The sequence below is a fragment of the Patiria miniata genome, unplaced genomic scaffold (assembly GCF_015706575.1).
Source record: "Patiria miniata isolate m_02_andy unplaced genomic scaffold, ASM1570657v1 HiC_scaffold_16, whole genome shotgun sequence".
In the NCBI taxonomy this organism is placed as follows: domain Eukaryota; kingdom Metazoa; phylum Echinodermata; class Asteroidea; order Valvatida; family Asterinidae; genus Patiria; species Patiria miniata.
In genome coordinates, this window is record NW_024037054.1 from 11,096,142 (window position 1) to 11,118,471 (window position 22,330).

The 22,330-nt window shown below is 40.9% G+C and overlaps 2 protein-coding genes across 2 annotated transcripts; one reads left to right on the top strand and one right to left on the bottom strand.

The window, feature by feature from the left end:
- Positions 1-23: 23 nt before the first annotated feature.
- Positions 24-15,076, top strand: LOC119722986 (kelch-like protein 12). The gene is made up of 11 exons (XM_038193423.1): positions 24-281; positions 744-1,027; positions 3,144-3,297; positions 4,600-4,817; positions 5,916-6,065; positions 6,788-6,902; positions 7,837-7,943; positions 8,817-9,009; positions 10,920-11,177; positions 12,771-12,957; positions 14,409-15,076. The coding sequence occupies exons 2-11, from the start codon at positions 764-766 to the stop codon at positions 14,557-14,559; spliced, it is 1,797 nt and encodes a 598-aa protein (XP_038049351.1). The 5' UTR covers positions 24-281; positions 744-763; the 3' UTR covers positions 14,560-15,076.
- A 710-nt stretch (positions 15,077-15,786) lies between these two features.
- LOC119722987 (wnt inhibitory factor 1-like) lies at positions 15,787-20,948 on the bottom strand. Its single transcript, XM_038193424.1, has 5 exons — positions 20,593-20,948; positions 20,346-20,485; positions 18,812-18,911; positions 17,015-17,152; positions 15,787-16,536 (listed from the first exon to the last, which is right to left on the bottom strand). Exons 1-5 carry the CDS (start codon positions 20,738-20,740, stop codon positions 16,514-16,516), a joined length of 549 nt encoding a protein of 182 aa, XP_038049352.1. The 5' UTR covers positions 20,741-20,948; the 3' UTR covers positions 15,787-16,513.
- Positions 20,949-22,330: the final 1,382 nt, after the last annotated feature.

Below are 22,330 nucleotides of genomic sequence, written 5' to 3' on the forward strand. Positions count from 1 at the left end.
ACAGTACGTATATGTATGCTGTGGTCGTTTTTAGGGGGACTGCATGTACATGTGTACGCGTATGAAGAAAAAATTGCATTTGTTGTTATCTCGTGCAACTTGAGGGAATGACGAGTACGAGTTGAAATCGGTACAACTCACTCAAAGTAGCACCACAGCCCTTGTTAGAAAAAAAGTGCATTTTGGAATTTAAAAACCACCTCAGCAGTGTGTGGTGCAGAGGTGTGCATTCCTGTCACCGTATCTTTCCAAGTTAACCTGCAACTGCAACATTTTATGAGGTAAGCTTATGTCAATTTTGTTTTAAATTACATTTTTTTTGACTTGCCAGAAATGTTTTATATGGTAACTCTAAGCATTATCCCCCACCACACACAAAAAAAACATTACTGGACATATTCCATGAAAAAAACTTTAACTGTAAACGTGATGGAAGTTACTGATTGTACACATCAGAATTGTATTACATGGTGCATACTCTTTGGAATATTAACACAACTATTTTGCCTGTGACAAGGTGCAAGTCCAACTTTAAGTTCATTTTTATCATCTAAAAAGTATTTCCTCCTATTTTTGATCCCATTGTTTTCTTAAAATACAAAACACCTGTTCAGTTTTGTCTGCGGTTAAGTTGATAACCAATTGTATCAAAAGTCAAGGACTTTCAATTTGTTTTGGACAAGCACTTTACACATGATCAACCATCACAGAAGTTCACTGCACTTTCTATTTGTACATTTCAGTGAACCGTTTGCTTTAGCTGATGAAGCTGTACCCATCAACCAGAATGGCAACCGACACCTCACAGCAAAGCAACGATGTCTCCTCGTCCTCGACAAATGAAGACAAAAAGTTGCATTCCTTTACTGGTAGCCACAGTAAAACGATGCTGCAGACTCTAAACAGCCTGCGAAGACAGTCTTTACTCTGTGATGTCACCGTGGTTGTGGAGGGGACGGAGTTTCCCGCCCATCGTGTGATCCTGGCGGCGTGTAGCCCCTACTTCTGTGCAATGTTTACAAACGAGGTAGGTGGAATTGTTCTTGGATTTGTGATAAGTGGAACATTTGTGAGCTGTTCTGTCAAAAGCAGACGCTTCTGGGTAGAGGTTGAAATTGAGATAAAGGGCCAAAAAACGCTGTGGGGGTGATTTTTTTCCATTTTCTAATTTTTGCATATTTGTAATCCTGAGCATGTCTAAAATATACTATAAAAGTTTGAAAGCCTAATTTGATCTCTAATTATAGTATTTTTGATGATTTGTTAAGGTATATCAGTTAAAGAAATGTCTGTTTTGTGACGTTCGTGTCCATTTTCTCTGTTTTCTACTTTTTGACCCAATGAACTTCAAAATAGCATAACTTTGCGCAGGAATGACCGGTTTCAAAAATTAAACCACCTATTAAAAGGAAACAGGACATATTTTAACAATATGCAAAAATCTCATTTTTGACCTTATGCATGTTATGCCAGAAAAGTCTGATTTTGACAGAACAGGTTACATTTGTGTGACACCATGTTGAGTTCAAGTCAATTCCTCTCAACAGAGTTGGAATCGAGTCGTGTACTAGTCACACGTCATCCGATCTCCAGTCAAGCCACAAGCTATAGTGAAACTTCTCTTTGTCATTGTTCATATCCTTTTAACTTGTGATTTGACTTGTGAATGACTTGAATACATGCATGTACAAAACATTTCCTCACAAGTCAGTGTCAAGTTCTGACCATAGAGCAAAATGTTGCAGATTTCATTGCATTTGCAGGGGCATTTAGGGCAATAGTCAAGTCTGTCACTTGCAAGTCAAGTCACAAACTATATATGATGGGATCAAGTTACATGAGTTGTTTGTCGGGAATTTTCATTTGGAGATACAGGCCAAAATAGGCCCACTTCATCACGTCACTTCATCACATCTCTTGGTGTTCCGACTTCTATGATTTTTGAAATAAAGATGGTATCAGCATGCGGTTTTCACAGCAGTAATGCTGAGATTGTGCTCTTTTCAAATCTGTAATAAAAATTTTTTGACCAGGGTCGACAAACGACTCATTTAGCTTGATCGCATCACATATGTGACAAAGATATTCGTTGACATTGTCATTTGAACTGTTGATGGACTTTATCACGTGACAATACATTTCTTGTGTGAATGGTGGTGTTCTGTTAAAGAGAAACCTGTGTTAATTTAATGTTTCGGAAAGCATGTTTTTTGTTGTTGGGAGATATTGAGTTTACATGTAATTCTTTGCAGAGCCACATGCACATAACCCACAAAACAGATTTAGTGTCATGTGGCCAAACCATTTGAAAATTTGCAGATAATGGTCTTAGGCCAAAAATAAAAAATAGTCGGTCTCTGATCAGCACGCGCGTCGATTTTAATCATGCGCGTCAAGCTTCTTTTTTTTCAAATTTTCCGCGGTAGCTACAACAGCAATCTCAATTGCTGCACCGCCTGAAATGTTTGTACCAAGGAGCACCAAGGAATGGGGAAATTGCACAAAGGCAAGTGATGGAGGGCACCATTGGGCAAATGATGGAGGACACCAATGGATATGAGGACCAAAAAAGCAAAATAGTACCCACCTTGTCTGTACAATCCAAGCTTGAAAAAAAAAGCCCCCCCCCCCCAAAAAAAACGCGTCGCCGCATCAATTCCGGAACTTTGGTCGGACCAGAGACAGACTACTTTTTATTTTTTGCCTTATATAGACTTATTTTGTAAATGCCATTTTCTGAGGTACGTGGCACCAGTGCTTGTGCACCGTCGTTCTCAGGTAGTACTTTTGACCAGTAGTTTTACCAATATGCGTGCGTGCCTCTTCTTTAAGAATGCGTGTGGCATGAGCATATGAGGTGCCACTTCAGAAATGGCTTCTAATTTTGTTCGCCAAATTAATCCATACATTGTTATTTACTTTAATATAACGAATTAATTTCTGTACATCAAAAAAACAAAAAGAGCTTTGTGATGTGACTGACAACACGCATGCTACAACTTGTGATTTTAACATGACCCCATTTTCAATTTGATGGAATTTGGCTGCATTTACATATTTTATTCATGTATACATGTACATGTAACGTGTAAGTAAAGGGCTAACCAAATCTTGAAACGAAAAATTGTGTTTTTCTTTATCAGATGAGTGAAAGTGCCAAACCAAGTGTAGAACTTCAAGGCCTGAAAGCCAGTGCAATGGAAATCCTGCTACAATTCATATACACTGAAGAAGTGGCGGTAACGGTGGAGAACGTTCAAGAATTACTGCCATCTGCTTGTCTCTTACAGCTGAAAGGTTAGTCTTGGTATAAGAAATCAGCTCCTGGTAGATTTTAGGACTATGAACATCTTCATCCCTTAAAAATTCGTTAAAGAGCCATTTTCTCTTGAAATTACAGTTAACTAAATTTTCACGGATTTTTCAACATTTTAAGCCAGATTAGGAGTCCGTGAAAACACCCTTAAGAAAGTCCTTTGTTTACCCATGGAGATAGAACCAGTGTACCGTTGTGTATAACCAATGATAATCCTCAGTGGCCAGGGTCATTAAAAAACCGTGAAAATACCCTTACAGGATTAGTCTATAGTATAAGCCCCATGTAAATATCCATGAAACATCTCTTAAAGATTCTTTTCATGGAGAAATGGACTTTTAATGAAAATTTAAGGGATCAGATGTTCATAGTAAATTCATCCCATAACTGAAGGCCTGTGCAACTTGTGCTCCCCCCCCCCTCTCAGAAATTCGGAAGAATAAAAAAGAAACTATGCCCCTCTCCAGAAAATGAAGACCTGCTAAGAAAAAAAAATCCCCTGCAAATTGAACAGTATAGTTCCACCAGTGATTGAGACTGAGCTCTTGCAGACCTGTGCAAATAACACCACATTACCTTGGCATCGAAGGATTCGAACAAATGAGAATTAGAAGTTTTCAAACCTAAATGTTGTGAAGAGAATTTGGTTGAAAGTGGACCCAATCAGAATTAAAGAAACACGATACATGTCAAAAAAGCAAAAAATGCTTTTTTTTTTTTTTTTGGGTTGAAGGGCAAGTCGCAAGAATTTGTGCACGCTATGTTCCATACATGTATGTAACCAAAGTATAACCCTTTAAGATATTCATGAATTTCAGTGTTATTTTTTCTACCGTTGGGCATCCGCGAGGAGAATACCTACAAAGAATTTTTTTTAGTATTTGCGATGATTATTTATATAATGAAAGAAACATGTTTGTGACAAAAATGGACCTTTTCTTTGACTTGCCCTTAAAAGCAAGCAAGACGACAAAAGAAAACTGCATGATATCAACACTAAAAAAAAAATTGCATTGTGCTTGATTTGTATTTAGCAACATCTGGACATTTTTTGGACTATATTTACCTCATTATCTGAAGAAAAAAACCAACATGTACATGGTCAAATTTAACACTGTAAGTGCGTTCGAAATTAGTGAAGGAATTTAACAATTTGATACAATGTACGTAATGTAGCTCAAAAATTGACGGTGCTAAATTCATCTAGTCCAAACGGTCTTTGTGTCTAATTCCACCCTCCAAGTTGTATGGCTTACCAACATCTACAAAAATGTTTCCCTCAGGTGTTGAAGATGCATGCTGTGCCTTTCTCACTAAGCAACTGGACCCTTCTAACTGCCTTGGAATTGCCAAGTTTGCCGAGAGTCATGCTTGTGTAGAACTCCAAAATGCTGCAGAGGGATATTGTTCCTGTTACTTCACCCAAGTAGTTACCCACGAAGAATACTTGGCCTTGGATGCGGATGAAGTGGCAAAGCTGATCCAGAGAGATAACCTTGAGGTAGGATTTTTTTTTATTATCGTTATTATTAATTTTTTTATCCACAGCTGTCTTTCAGTGAGCAGTGCTAAAATACAAAAAAGTATATAAAAGGAGTTCATATGACAACTACTCATAACAAAACTTAAATGTGATATGATAATCCCTGCTATACTTTACAAAATGCCATTGTACGTGTGCTACATAATGCCCGAAGACCAACCCACAAAGGGAGAACAACAGATCCCTTAAGTCCTCGGGAGTTGGGTCTTGTATTTGAAATGGTCCTCTGTAGTATGTTTGTGTGCTTAGTCTATGGGAGAGTGTTATATTACAGGGACAAAGGGAAACACAAAGCATTGTCCTCGAGAGTATAGTAAAACATGACTGTCTGCATGTGTGTGTTCATAGGTTGATCGTGCAATTATAAGCTCCTAGGGCATGTGCATGCATTAGCAGTGACTGCATTGCTGCAACCACCTCTTGACTTCCCAGCAACTTTGTGGGAGGTTGAGTGCCATATGGCCTCTTGGTCTGGAGCATTGAATTTGTGGTCTGCCGGTGTAATTCTGCAGGTTGTGGGTTCGAGTCCAGCCTGTGGTTATGGTGCGTGTGTGCCGTTTGGCAAGGCACTTTGTCACTCATTGCTTCTCTCTACCCAGGAGTAAATGGGTACCTGTGAGGGTAGAGATGGTTATTGTGATTGAATAGCTTCCTTGCACCGAAATGGCTGCATCAAGCTGTATATAATATACATTGTACTCCCCAGGAAGCTGAGAATGTCTTTGGAATGTTTCATTGGCCCAATGAGCGGGGTAATAATGATGTAGTACCTTGAGCACCGATATTGGTAGACACATGCGCTTTACATGTATAAATGAAAACATTTCTCATGGAATTTTACAAATTGCTTAAGGAAAACTCAGGCAATTTTGTTTTCATGCAGTGCTAAGAACCCTGAGCTAATGGATCGTTTGGTGAATTATCAGTGGTGTAAAAAAAACTGCTAGACTGGCCAAGAAAACATCTTAGACTGATGCCTAAAATGCTGGATTCAGTCCAGTGGTCCAGGAGATATTTCAAGCCATGTACTCTCATGTATTTTAAATGTACCATCAGGTGGAAAGTGAGGAACCTTTATATCAAGCTGTAATGAGTTGGATCAACCATAACACAGCAGAGAGAGATGACCAACTGCCCAAACTACTCCAACACATACGTGTCCCGCTCATGACACCCAAGTTCATTACTGACGTCCTTGACAAGGAGGTAAATATATTTAATACACAAATTTTCATGTGCTGCTTAAATGAAAAATCAAAAGGGCTTAGTGCCATTGGCAGAGGTTGGCAATTATTCAACCTGCATCTGCACCCGTTTGGCCACTAAACCCTACCTCTTCCCAATCCTTCAAAATCCACCCCGCCAGGAGGTTTTGTAGGATTTTGCAGGATTGACGAAGGTGGAGCCCAGCCTTTATTACTTAACATGGGACTTGATACCACTTGAAACTTAGTAGGTATCAATAAGTGCTGTAGGTTTCCTACTCTAGTGGAGGATTTTGAAGGTGGAGCCCAGCCACGTATTACATGATAATGGGACTTGATGCCCCTTGAAATGTTAAGTACAAAGAGTCTGTGCCATGGTTTCTCACACGGACTGTTTGATTTTGGAGAAGTCAGGAAGTTTCTTAGTGCAAATGCAAGGGCAAATATAAAGTTGATAAGGTTTCAAATAAGTGTGGTTTGTGTGATATGCCACCTGAGGCAATAACATGGAACTTCTAAACATAGAAATTTGCAAAGCACAGAAAGTAATTGCTTAGCAAAACCAGTTTACCAGCCGAAACTGCTTGATAGGCATACTGCTTATGACTGGTTCTCAGCTGATACTTGCTAAGCACATCATTTTCGGTATTTACTGCTCAGTAGCAAAAGTCAGAAGAGATGAGTGTAGTAAAATTAATTACTGAACTGATTTGTTGCATGCAGCCCTTGATCAGGCAGAGCTTGGCTTGTCGGGATCTTGTCGATGAAGGAAAGCGGTTTCACCTGCGGCCAGATTGTAGAGCTGAGATGACAGGGACTACCTTCCAGCCCAGAACTGGTAAGTACGGTGGGTTTTATGCACCCAAGTATATTAAGTACTCCTCAATGATTAAAGAGTTTTATAAGACACATTTGAATGCCATATCGCACGTATTAAAACAGTTAGAGTGAGCATGATAATGTATGTTATCGGTCATCCAGTAGAAGTTGATGATTTTTCTTAATTGAATCGAATACTGGAACGTTGCGTCCGAAACCATCGGACTTCGTCAGGCAACTGGTGACCCGGTGGACTGATCACGTGAGAGACGGCTAGGAATCCCTTGAATGGCCCGGTCCCAAGCATGTGATAGGTTGAAGCGTAGCCCCCCTCTTTTGTTGAGTGTTGGTTGTTCGACCCTTTCCCAGATGGCTTCCTTGATGCCTCTTTTGTGCCACTGCTCTTCCTTATCAAGGATCACAACATCCTCATTTCTGAGAGTGTGACCAGAGTCTCGTAGGTGTAAGAAGACAGCAGAGTTTTGTGCCTCGTTTGTGCTAGGCCGCCGATGTTGGTAGGTCCTGGATTTTAGGGATTGTTTGGTTTCCCCAACGTAAGACTCCGTGCAGTCTTAATCCCCGCAGATGATACCGTATACCACGTTGGAGCGTGTATCTTTGGGCTGTCTGTTCTTCACTTGAACTACTTTCCCTCGTAAGGTGTTGAACGGTTTGAAGCAAGTGGCAATGCCACGTGACTTGAAAGAGTTCTTGAACCGTTCAGACAGTCCGGCAACGTAGGGGATGGTGACCCGGGCTTTTACTGGCTTCGCCCCGCCTTTGTCGTTACTTTGTCTTTACTTAGAGTGATCAAAAATAACGTAAATAATTGTGAAGAAATTGCATCCGAACCCATTTTCAGTGTAGATTTTTATATGTCAGCTATGTTGTTTCGGTTTCAACTTCGAATTAACACTGTTCTTTTATATTTCCACATGGAAAATCTGGTACAGGTGGGGATGAGCGGCTGGTTGTGATTGGTGGATTCGGAAGCCAACAGGTGCCTCTGACTGTTGTGGAGGAGTACAACCCAAAGACAAAGCAGTGGCACTCCCTGCCTGTGAGTCACTTTACTCCATAATTCTATCGAGGACCATTAATTAGTAAACTAATGCTGTCACAACTAGGAGTGGGCAACTCCTGAATTTATAAATAGTCGCGACTAGTAGTTGTGATAAAAAGTTACGGCTAGTCGACAAGTCGTCACTAGTAACACATTATTTATTTATCTAGTAATACCTCTGGTCAATGGAGCAATAGATCTAACATGTGGGACTGCACTTGAGCAATAAGCATTTTATGGGAAGAAAAAAACGACAGGCAAGGCAGGTCGCCATGATCAGACGGTTCCATTTTGTTTAGGGATATTTTGACAGAATTGTTTACATATTGTGTACAGAAACAGTAAAGGAAGATTGCGATGAAAGTCGCGAGGCAAAGATCGGTAGTCGCGGTGCAACTACTAGTCACGGCATAGAAGAATAACTAGTGACGGCATAACGACTTGTCTACTTTTTAGAAATTAATGGTCACGACTACTAATGCTTTTTAGCATTGGTGACTAGTCGCACTAGTCATACATGCCTAGTCACAACCCCCATTTGTTTGCTTTTGTTGACAAAATGTCGTCCTGTTGGCAAACTTCATAGTAGTAATGCAGTGAATAGTGCCACCTATTGTGCGATAGTGTCAGTCTCGTCCACTTGAACAGTGCCCCCACTAGTCAATCTATTGTTCGATAGTGTCAGTCTCGTCCACTTTGAACAGTGCCCCCACTAGTCAGATAATGTCATTTTCGTATTCCCCACCTCCACTTTCAGCACAGAGGGTCTGTCAGCAATTTTGTTGTCACACCCCCATTTAAGTTAGTCTGGCAACGCCCGAAGCACCATGCAAACTTTGAATCTTACTTCTCCTGTTTACTGTGCCGCAGGATTTGAGTAGGAGACGACGCTATCTGGCAGCAGTGATGCACGACGCTCGTATCTACACTATTGGGGGTTACGATGGCACCACAAGACTCAACATTGTGGAGTGTCTCAAGTTCACTGACGGTCAACCTTCCTGGACGTCCATGGCTTCGCTGAATCAGAAGAGAGGTCTGCCTGGGTCAACCGTTCTCAATGGTGAGCTCATTGTATGATGATTTCAATCAACTGCATCATTACTGGACCATGCAAGCCCAGTCTAATGTGGCTTTCGCGAACCCGGGATTCCCGGGTTCGCATTCATGAGCACCCTACTGAGATAATGGCTTCTCAATCAGTTAACGACCATAAATATGTTCACATATATACGGTGGCAGTGCATGGTTTGTCCTTGATCATACCGTGGAGCCTTTTTTTATAGCTCCATGATAATACAGTCAGGCTATTCCCAATGTATGTGCCTCGTTGTCCAGAGCCACCTGCCTCCTATCAGAATTTGAGTGACGAGTGACGAACCAGTTAAAGCTATAGTCCATCATTTGCAGCCATCCGAAAAGTAACTGGCGTAATTACTGTTGAAAAACAAACTTGGTTGAAAGATAGTAAGGGGACTAAACTCCCTGTGAAATTATTCTTTCTGGGAAGCTGTCATTTTGAAGTAATCAACGAAAGAAGGCATTTCCAACGGTGATTCTTAAGAAGCACCGTAGGAAAATTTAAATTAGTAGTTCGTTTTGTTATTCAGCGCAGCGCGCACAAGTATTGGAACGACGCACACGCGCGCGCGGTTGGTATAATTCGTCGGATCAGTGCGCGACGCCGCGTATAGCTGCAATTCAAAACAATTCAAAACATGATTCAGTAACTTAATTTGATTTGAAATTGAGATCTTAGAATGCTGTTTTTCTCGGAATGTACAGCTGAAGCTGAGCTGAAACTTCATCACGTTAGTTGCTCAGTATCCTTCATTAGATTTTGAACTCTTTTGTTGCTTCAAACGAACAAAATGCACAAATTACAAATGATGGACTGTAGCTTTAAGTGCTGGAGAGCTACCTACATCTAAGAAAGCCACATTAGACTGGGCTCGGTCCAGTAATGTTTGTGGTTTCAGTCTGGGTTTTTGCACCACTGATTTCACTTCACGCTCAGACTGATCGATGGAGTCATCTAAATCCAAGTATGATTAGTTCAGCATTGAAGAAGCATCCTAGCTAGTAGCAATAGGCAAGGGTGTGTATCCGTGGGGAGGGGTGCATGGATGAGGAACGAGGATAGGGAAGGTCCAATATATCCCCCAAGCCCTGAAATAATACATCAGTTGTAATTTAGAAGTTAGTGGGGAGTGTGGCCTAGTGGTTTGGGTTCGTGACTCATGATCAGAGGGTCAGGGGTTCGAATCCGGCTGCTGGTTATATACTGTGTCCTTGGGCAATCCATTTTACCTCACTTGCCTCTCTCCACCCAGGAGTATTTATAAATGGGTACCAGCATTAGCTGGGAGTAGCTTGCTATGGACTGGCATCCCATCCAGGGGGAATAGAAATATACTCAGTGGTTTCACGCCCAGGAAACTGGAGATAAACGAGGCCTGATGCGCCATACTGGCTCATGACAGACCTTACTACTACTACAGAAGTTACTTTAGTGGGAACCCAAATGCTGTATGTTCTGCAGTTTAAAAATTAAACAGAATGCAGATACAAGCTCAGCTGTATAAAGTCTGTGGGGAAAGTACCCCCTTATCGATGACAGAGAGAGTTTGAAGTCACTCTTGAATACATATTGCCTCCATTTTATGCTCAGCACTAATTTGGAGATGTTAACTTAGTGATTGTGAACATCAGATGAAAACTGATCCTGCATACTTTGTACCCTAGATGCACCAACTAGTGTTTTTGTAAGAGTCACCTTGTGGGGTACCCACAACAAAGAATACAATGGTATCCCACAACGGAAATTCTAAAGAACAGGGCTAAGCCTAGGAATATCGGATGTCGGCACAGGGCTACGTGTGTGTACGCAGTGGGTACCGCCTTATACATGGAGCATTCATGATTGGTTGCCAAGTACAAAAAACATGACAACTCATGCTTTTCTTCTCCCAGATGTGATCTATGCTGCCGGAGGTTTTGACGGAAGTAGTCGCCTGAAATCTGTTGAGTGCTATGATCCACACATTGACCGCTGGACGATGACTCAGGACATGAACGCTGGACGAGAGGGTGCCGGTTTGACCACAGGAAACTCTGCCCTTTACAGCATTGGTGGTTACGACGGTAGCAGTATACTGGACTCTGTAGAGATGTTGGATCCTAGAAGTGGCCAGTGGTCAGCTGTGGCTTCTATGAATGTCAATCGATCAGGTATTTCATCACAAGTCATTAAAAGTCACTAGTAGAAGTCACAAGAAGTCATAAGTCTTCACAAGCCAATCACAAGTCTTCACAAGCCAATCACAAGTCCATCAGATGTCATAACGAGTCATCACTTGTCAATCACGAATCGTCACAAGTTGAACAAAAGTCATCACGAGTCGTCGCGTCAATCACAAGTTATACCACAAGTCATCACAAGTCAATCACAATCAATCACAAGTCCTAAGTTCATCAAAAGTCATCACGGGTCATTACAAGTCTTTACAAGTCATCACAAGTCCATCAGAAGTCTAAACGAGTCTTCCCTTGTCAATCACAAGTTGTCACAAGTCGATCATAAGTCATCACGTCAATCACAAGTCTTACCACAAGTTAAATCACAAGTCATTACAAGTCATCATAACTCCACCACAAGTCATCATAACTCAATCACAAGTCATCATAACTCCATCACAAGTAATCATAAGTCCATCAAAAATCATCACAAGTCTATCACAAGTCATCACAAGACATGTCAAAAGGCAGTCGTGAGTTAATCTTTTGTTAATCACAAGTCATCACATGTCAATCAAGAATCATTACTTACTATAGTGTAGATGTCTTAGTCACTTGACTACCATGTTTTGGTCAGCTCGATCTTGGTGCAAAATCATCCAAGCCCTATTATCTTCAAGCAAACTTGAATCCTCGATCCTGATTGGTTGATCCATGGCAACAATATTGTGATATTAAACCTAATCGCATTGTATGTATCGCACACTGTGTATTGCGCTATTCCAAGATGCGCACGCCGTTCCTTCTGCACGTACTTGTAATATGATAACCGCGGAAAAGTTTGTGTAGCGTGTGCGTGTTCCATCTTTACTGTGCGTCAAGTTTGCTTGAAGATAAATTTGATATCCCACTCGTGAGACACGGAAAGTACCACGAGGCCGAACAGTATACAAATATTGAATGCTTCGAGTGGTGTAGTAAAACTAGCCTCCCGAGGTGATCCATGGACATTCTATTTTCCCGAGGCGAAGCCGAGGGAAAATAGAATGGTCCATGGATCACCGAGGGAGGCTAGTTTTACTTCACCACGAGATAAAGCATTCAATATTTGTTTTATAACACTTCACTCACAGATTCTGCTTGATTTTAATATTTTAAATTATTTAAATCTGAACACAATTGAAATAAACTTCAATTTCAATACAAAATTGGTGGAAAATGTATTTCTCTCTTAAAAACTACCCCTTCACGAAATGTTTGAACCCAAGTCTGCGGCGCGCTCTCTTTGGAATAATACACGCTACGCACAAGGCGCACACCAGCATGCATTTGCACACAAATACCGCGCCGTGGAAATAGTACTTTGGTTGCTAATGGTATAGTACTTTGTTTGCTATGCGCATAGTACTTTTGGCCGTGCACAGAAAGATAGCAAAATTAGAAAGTAACATGTGACTCGCTCTCGGCCAATCAAGACACAGAATCTGTGGGTGAGGTGTTATAAACACAGATGCACTACATTATTATTCCGTGTTCCACTCGCGCTCGCGGGATACCTAATAATATCATGTATATGTCTTCCTTCAGGAGCGGGTGTTGCTACCATCAATGATATGATCTATGCGTTTGGAGGTTACAACGGTTCCCATCATCTCGCATCGGTAGAGTGCTACAACCCTAGGACCAACTCCTGGTCACTGGTATCCAGCATGACCACGTCTAGATGCTATGTCGGCGCCGTTGCCATTCAAGGCAAAGTGTGTGCAGTTGGAGGGTAAGTATACATGTACATTACATCTATAGTTCTCAAAAATTTAACCCTAAGGCCCCCCCAAAAAGTCTCCGGTTTTTGGTATGCGCGCGCGTCGCCGTAGCCATGCGTGTCGGCAAAATGAAAATTTTTTTTTTTCCCAATGAAAGATGATGTCTCAAACCACCAAACTCACTGGTCTGACTGGAATCCTGCTGCTGCACAATTTTAACATGTTTTTAGATGGGGTTACAATCGAGAATAAGCTTTATGTGGCCTCTCTGGACTCCCATATATTTGCACTAAGTTTAGTCGGGCACCATTTGCAGTCATCAGCCGACATTTGAAGAAAAAAAAACGGGTAAAAAAAAAAAAGCCTTGTCGTCGCACCACTTTTTGGGCAAGCTCCATACCAGCAACCGGACACTTTTTGGGGGGCCTAAAGTCTGGTTCATACTGCACACAAATGGTAAAAGTGAACCAAATTTGATGTCCAAACACACTTGAAGAGAAAATGGCCCAGAGTTTAAACATGGTGTAGTCAGGCTCCTTTGACAACACCAGTGCGAAAGGTGTAGTCAGTGTTGCCTTGCTGGATTGGGCCATCAACACTAGTGCATAAACTGCCAGTTCTGAGACAATGTGAGCTAGTCCCAATGAACAATGCCACAGTTGTTTCCTGTTGCACTTGGCAACCACAGACTCTGAGGCAGGTTGGCCTTCTTATCTGTTGGAACTTGTTACACTGGGCAGGCTTCTGACTTTGACTACTGAGGTTGTTGCATTCAAGATACCCTGTAGACTTTGTGTAGAGGCAGATTGGTCTACAGTTATGGCTATTCCCTGGCAAAAATGGCTCAACCACTATAGGACTTTTGACATCAGACAAATCTCGGGGTTGACGCGGGGTTGAAAACATTATTATTTACTTACTGGTAATGAAACCAAGGATTCCTCAAAATCACCTTAGGCACTGTAGCTTGCAAGCCCGAAGAAACCGGCAGAGTGGAGACAATGGAAAGAAATTACAGTTTTACACACTTGAAACTTTGCAACCCTGCACCAACCCCGCGTCAATCCTGAGATTGATTTCACCCCGGGTTGAACTCAACCCTGCTCCAGACCAGGGTTGAGATTTTCAACCTTGGTTGAAACTCTCACCAGGGTTCAAAACAGTATAGCCAAGCGAGATCAGCTCGGTCGGCACTGGGTTTGCCTGGGGTTGAGTTCAACCCGGGGTAAGAGGCTCTAGTGTGAAACGGCCTTAGTGATTGTAAAAGAAGATGGGACTCAAACAATGCGCTGTGATGTACAAGCATATCTCTAATGGGTGCATTATAACAATTTACAATTACAAAATCATCACCAGTCAATAACGTCCGATTTGATAGATTAGTTCAAACGAGAATGATAGTGTAATTCATAGTCAAGGGATTTTATTTCAATGATCATTTATTCCGTTATTCTACTTTCAGGTATGATGGGAGAAGCCTATTGAACACCATAGAAACATATGATACAGTCAACGACTGTTGGATGCTGGAAGAAACAACGGCTCAGAAACGATGTGACGCTGGTGTCTCCGTTCTAAGAAGGAGTGATCCAAGATTAGGATTCACACTGTAAATGGGTACATGTTTATGCAACAAATGTATAATTTTTCCCCCCCAATCTCACTTACTGGCTGGAAGTACAAGTGCTATCAAAGGGTAAATGAAATGACTTTTGGTAAATGTTACCAACTGATTTAACCAAAGTTTAAAATTCCAACTGAAGCTTATAAATATGAACAGAGCCAGCTTGGTTGGGGGGGGTGTTTGTTTACTATTCTGTAATATATTGTTAATAATCGTCGGATTTTAACAGCGCCCCGATTAAATGTATGGTACGACACCCCCTCCCCTATTGAGTTTACAAGGCCAAGCGTCCAAACAAAAAACCGGTCCACAATTCAGCATTGATTTGCTGATGAACCCCGTCCCCTTGCAAAAAATTCTGGATCCGCCCCTGCATATTCTATACATTAAGGGTCCAAAGTGTGGCTTTTTGTCCTATCCCTGTTATCTTGGTACTCTGTAATTTGCCATTCAAGTTATCATTAAAAATGACTTAAAACAAATTTTGTTTGTATTTTGTTGGGTAGTTACTTTGCTATTCATAATCATTCTTGGAGGAAGAATGTATGAAGGAGTGCATCAGAATTATAAAGTCATTGATGTCATATGAAACAGGGACAGGAAAAAGTAGACCCCAAATTGATAGAACCCATAAACAAGTAGTTTGATCTTTGGAATTTATAACTTTACCCTAAACACGACCGGTATGATTGGGACATAAAATGTATCAATGGAATGTAGGCCATACATTCCTCCGAATCATTTAAGGTGGACTCTGTCCAGATTTTTGTTCTGCCTTTTGAAGGATTTCCAAGCTTCGAATACATAAACACACAATACATTGCTAAATGCAAACTGGGACAAATTGGACTACCTTATAGCTACAAAAAGCCAAACAAAATGAAATCAGTCAACACAGTTTGATATGATTAGTGCTCAGTATGACACATACCATTCCAATCTGGCCAGTCTTGCCCCCATACAGCTGTGTATATGTACATAATTTTTGGCACTTCGTTGTCAATGGGAGTTCACTCGATCCTTTGATGTTGTACAAAGGAAATGTCAATTGTTGAAAAGTTCATGTAAATTCACAACACAGCGACTATAAACTAGTTTATTCATTTGAAAAGGCAGCATGGCAAAGATTAATCTAAACATGATGGCCGTGGATGACATGTCCTAACAGATGTCAAGGTCAAAGTATTGTTTTTGTTTCATATAGTATGTCATTTTGTTTTTACATTTTTTTGCAGCTGGAATTATTTTTGTTCCTAAAATTGTTTAATTCCAGCAAATTTAAGTAGCGTTTTGAATGCTTTCATTGTTATATAGATTTTCAACCCACCCCAGCACCCCCCCTAAAAAAACAAAGACAATTAGCCCAAAAGCTAGTGAGTAACTTTACGAAACTAAAATACTTTTTGTTTCCCCAAAAATTCCAAGCATGTTTTCAACAAAAAGTTTGATAATTCCAATGGAGCATTTTTGTTCATTATCCCCTAAGCATTGCTGCGAAGACAGAAGGCCAAAAAGTAATAAAAACGTCACAACCTTTTGCAAAATAACAGTAGGAATCTTTGTCAAAACTAAATTGTGAAACACTGTGAGATTCATTCATTCAGTTAATGCTGTGTGTAATTATTAACAATGACAAACAAGATTATTTGTCGCAAATTGTATCACAAAAGCTTCGACGATGATTGCTGTTATACCTTTTATAAATTGTATCAACTCATCACAAAGTATTAATGAAGATTTTATGCAACTTCAGCATTTATAAGCCTTATATTTTTTGTATATGCTGAAATAATACTGAAATCAATAAACCACAAGAAAACATGAATGAAAAGTTGGTGTACTTAAAGAGTTATTTGTGATGTCGAAGTTTGCCTCAACCACATGATAGTTGTGCAACCAGCCCAGTCATAGTGTAGATCGCTATGATGAACAACATTTTTCTTTTATTTCTGTCTCGACTGGTCATCTGAAGAGGGAATCGTCATCAAAGAATATAATGTCATGAACGCTCGAAAAACAATTAACTACTAATATGAATAATTGTTTTCAAGGCCAAAGATTGAGGAAATCCGATAAGATTCGCAAAATCAATCAGCAGTGTCGCTCCACATTGTTCAAATTTCGAGGTGGAAGGTGGGGGGGGGGGGGGACTGGCCAGCTGGCCGCTGCAAATTGGGGGGGGGGGGGGCTAGACCATTGTTGATGCTTAGGGCACTCTTCCATTCCTCCCCCCCCCCCCCAATAATTGAAACAAAAATCCGCAGAGGAAAAAGGGATATCGAAAAACCAGAGATGTTCATATAAAAAAAAATCGTGTTCACTCCTCTTCTGGTTTAAAAGAAAATTGGGGGAGGGTCATGGCCCCAGCTCGCACCCCACCCCCTTGTCTGTTAGTCTTGCTGGTATCTGTTTGTGATATGCTGCTATATTTTGCCATATCTTACCATCCAAGCGACATTCTTTGCGTAGCTCTAGTGCTATAGGCGAGCCAGGCATTCGTGTGCGGGTGGCATCGGTGATTCGTAGTGCTATCATGATGGATGCAAGACCGTCTGACACGCACGGAAGCTCGATTTGAAATTCTGGTTCACAAAACAAAATTGTGTGCAGTTCGAGAGAAAAAAAAATTGTTTAAACATCATGTCAAAATGTGGAAATGGAAAGCAGTTGGTAAGTTGGCTCGAGGGATCGTCCTGCATTCCTTGGCCACCGTTTGTCATTCTTTGTTGATCACAGATGACCAGACTGGTACCTCCTTTGTACCTGACTGAGACTGACTGGCTGACTCGAGCTCGATCACTGTCACTTATGAATTAGACTAGGCCAAAAAAAAAAGTCTCCGGTTTCTGGTATGCGCGCGCGCGTCGCCGTAGCCACATGCGCGTCGGCAAAATGAAAAAGTTGTTTTTTTCAATGAAAGATGATGTCTCAAAACCGCCAAACTCACTGGTTTGACTGGAATCCTGCTGCTTCACAATTTTAACGTGTTTTTGGATGGGGTTAATTATGATCGAGAATAAGCTTTATGTGGCCTCTCTGGACTCCCATATATATTTGCACTAAGTTTAGTCGGGCACCATTTGCAGTCATCAGCCGACATTTGAGGCAAAACAAATCAGGTAAAAAAAATAAGCCGCGTCGCCGCACCACTTTTTTGGGCAAGCTCCATACCAGAAACCGGAGACCTTTTTTTGGCCTTAACTAACCTACTGACTTATTGTCACTTGTCACTTGCACTGGTCTACGTTTTCTCTGTTTTCTCGAAATGTATAGTATCCACTGAGCTGAAACTTCAACAAGATAGGTCTTTCCACGGTATATCCCTAATACAGGGCACTTCGAGAAAAAAAGATTGACATTCAGATTTCGACCGCTCATATCCCCAAAATAGCTAAAACGTAGAAGTTCATGAAGAGATACAGGGTGAGTCCAAAAAAAAACGGAACCCAAACCCCCAACAATATATTTCATATTTAAAAAGATATGTAGCACCAAAAATAATAATGACTGGAAAGCCAATTTCATAAGCTACTTTTAGATGAAAACAATACTGAAATTGCTCAATCCGTTCAAAGAATATCACCATTTAAACGCAATGACCCTAAAACCTTTGGCCGTTCCGCTTTTTCAACTCCCCCCTAGCAATGACCAAAAGATCAATTAACAAAGAATGTTTTCCGGATCTGTCTGCACCAATCTGTCATAGTGAACAATAACAGGGACAGACACAAGCGTGGACAAATATACCCGTCCCCATTAAGCTTCTCTATGGAAAATTTGCACAGGCAACATTTGAAGATGCTCTCTTAAAATGTAAAAATGGTCATTTCTATTCCGCACACATTTTTAAGGCCAGGTAATGAATGAGTTGAAGGGATCTTATGACATGGAATCGGATCTGGGTCCTAAAATACGCTTTCTTTCTCCCACATCATGCATGTGTACCTCATTACCATGGGCATGCCCGCTAAATGCACCCTTCTTATGATTTCGAGCAATTTTGTTGGGGAAAAAATGCACAAAAGCAAATGTTTCCACGTCCCTTAAATCTGAAAACGGTAGGATAATAAGAAGAGTAGGAGCTAGGAGCTAGACGAGCTCTGAAACCAGCTAGACGCCCAGGACGTGTTGCTGAAAGTTTTCAAGGCAATGCTTTCATGTTTCACTTTTCTGTGTAAAGTGAGGATGCTCTATTGGCGGATAAACTTGACTTAACAATCTGTATAAAATGTGGAACTTACTTGATTCGGTTTGAGGAACCGTGCCTTTGCGTGGAATATTCAACTTGGGTGTCCTCATTACATTCCGTGTGTATGATCGCAACTGAAACTGGTATTTGTACTGTAAAAAACATAATACGATATATAGAGTTCCTCGACCCAAACTCTAGAGACCACTCAGCTATAATTCTAAACGAATGACCAAGGTTCTCCTACAAATAAAGCGTGGGTATTCGTAGTACAACCAGAACCCTAGCACATCCGGGCATATGCGTAGGACATTCGTAGCGAATTCGTAGAGATTTCTACCACGAATGAGCTACGAATCTCCAATAATTATGTACGAATAGCCACGAATAACACTACGGATTGATTTCCATGACGTTTCACAACGGAAGTTTTGAACAGTTTAATACTTCCGTAGCCCCTCCACGAATACCCAAGGAAGATGATGGATAACCACGGATGTACTAAGGATGAATACGGTACTCCCACGGTTTATCACGAATTTCAAACCGTGGAGATCCATAGCTCCAAACCGTGAATGTGTGCCTGGGGCTTAAGACTATAATGTTTAAGACTGTTTAATTACAAGGTGAGCATCCAGACTCCAATCGGTCTTAAACATGTTGAAAACCGGCCAAGCACACATTTACTCCTTCATTAATGGCGCATCTACTTTTTTGAAGTGTTGGCGGGGAGCTTTCCCCAATCCCCTTTCCCGCCATCAGCTATACTCTAGTATCTCTAAACGTAAAAAAGTGAAGGAAAAAAAACACTCAAAAGAGTGCAACATATGGCTCTTTAAAAGAGTGGAAGTTTCACTTTCACAAAAACCCCCTCAAATTTAGAGTGCAACTTCCACTCTTTTAAAGAGCCATACTTCCGGACAACTCTTTTCGAGTGGTTTTTCACTCTTACATTTAGAGGGTAGGCATATACATTTTTCTTACCGGCTTTCCAGCGACTTAGCTAAACCATGTATGCGGCCCTAATATAATTCCCCAGAATTAATCAAACAAACTTTTCGCGAAGCCAATAACGTGATATTTAATTTTAACTGACGTACTCTTTCCAAATTGTATACAATTTGTACCATTGCGCAAACTTTTCATTTCCCACAAGTCTTCCCGTTGTGTATAAAATTCTCTACGTGAAATTGACTTTTTTTAATCGCCGCCCCAAATCGATTGGCGAAATGCAAATGCCAAATTGAATTGTCTCTTAATTCCACTGCACTTTAGTTGAAAGTGAATACTTTATCAAATTCGCCTATAAATAATACTCGGTGCATGCGACATCGGAACCAACTTACAAAATGAGATTTGCTTACACGAAAAATGTTGACTGCACGTACATTTGATAACATTTTAACGGAATCAAATGCTGTAGTTGCGGCACTTTAATATTATATAGAAATCGTATTCGTCCCCAAACCCTAACACCTCTTGAGACGGAATTAACATTCAGTCTGATTGAATTGAACAAGTTGCGAAATCGAGCGGGAAAACCACTATTAATTAGCTCGGAAAAGAACAATGTGATCGTTACTTACGTCAGGGGGTGCTTGCCACGTCACATTCACAGCGGGTATATCTGCAGGTATGGTGGGTCGGTGCCCATTCCACTTTGAAATAGTTCTTATCAATCCTCCAAGCTTCCCTTCTTGAAGTATGTAAAGATTGGCTCCTCGACCTACACAAAATAAGAACATTCATTTTAATCTATATTGGATACGTACACTCAACATGTATAGGGATTTGTTTGCATGTCGTGGCGTTTTTGCTGCGAGAACAACTTACACGATAGACGTTGTGCTTGTTGAGGGTCGATCCATATGGACACACCGTCTTTATCTGAAGTCTCTGGTGTCGAACAAGAAACGAGGCTCGAACTGAAAAAGGTGGATACCACCATCAAGACAATCTGATAAAATTTGAGACGATTCATCTTGTCCACAAGAAGACAGTGATCCGAGAACGATCGAGTCTGTGTGGGCCTTAAATGCAGAAGTGACCCCGGTGTTTTCTGAGGTCAATGTCACTTCCAAGGCGAAGTAAAGAAACTGTTCTGTGGGTTTGCGACTCTGTTGGATTTGGTAGGTCACGGGCTGAACAATGATCCTGCTGTGCTCAACATCTCGAAGTACGTCATAATGGCTTAACTGGTGGTAGGCCTATAAAAAGTCAAGCATATTCATAATGATCATGACCTGCGGTACGTTATTTTGTTTAGTAAGGCCTATATGTGGAAGCATTGCCTGAACATTATAGCATCGAAGTGGTATCATATTATGTATTTTGCAGGTATTAGCCGGGCAACAATAATATTTTGGACTAAGTGACATTCTGTGAAGTTTTTAAAGTTGTCTATATTTTTTTGAATCAATACAAAATATAGTACCATATGACATTTTTTTTTTCCATATGTGAAATGGGTTAATTCACTGCTTATTGGGTTTTCAACATTGTTCTCCGTAAATGTAAGACTGTGTAAAGACCAACTTCCTTCGAAAAAAAACGAACTACATGTACTTTACTTTGACCAGATGAGCTCGCAACCGACTGTATACAATTGCCATGTTCGAATAACACAATTTTGCTCTGAAATAAAATCTAATTAAGGAGCTTTCGCAAAAATCCCGTACTGAGCGAAGATAACTTGGACTGGTGAATTCTCGAACGCCTTACCTAGCAAATTTTCAGTTGCTGATCTTATTCTGTAAATTGGTATGAAAACGCAAGATATATGGTCTTTTATAAAAAGAACGCAGACATTTCTGTCAAGGCTGCTGAGATTATACAGCAAGGAACTGATGATTATCGGTAGGGCGTTTTGTCACAGAAGTTTCCACAGGCCACCCGTTGAAATCGACGGTATTGAGAATGTGAAGGCAACCCATTTATGGTGTCGGATGCCAATATAGTCATTCAAATTTTCCAAAGGGATTGGGGGGGGGGGGGGGGGGGGTACACTAAACAAATTGGTTAGGCCCCCCAAAAAGTTTCCGGTTTCTGGTATGGAGCTTGCCCAAAAAGGGGTGCGGCGGTGACGCGGGTTTTTTTTTTTACCGTTTTTTCCCTTCAAATGTCGGCTGATGACTGCAAATGGCGCCCGACTAAACTTAGTGCAAATACGTGTTGACATGACGAGACAATGCGGAGTGTCCTTCATACTGCAATTTCCTTAAATTATATTAAATTCATTCTTAGGAGGTTCCTGTCAAGTTTCTAGATTTTCAAAGGCGTGTCAAATACCATGACAAAATATTTCAGGAAATTTCATTGCAATTCCTTGTGTTTATCTTAAGTTCCCAATTTCACAAAAACTGTGTTTACATCTCGAACGGCGGCAGACGCCGGAGCGTGGTGAGCAGTCATCGGCAGTGTTTGTGTAGCGCGCCCTCTTTTGTATTAAATTGTTGCATGACGATAAGGCCAATAAAAAAACGTCTCCGGTTTCTGGTATGGAGCTTGCCCAAAGAGTGGTGCGGCGACGCGGCTTTTTTTTTTTTTTTTTTACCTGTTTTTTTTTGCTTCA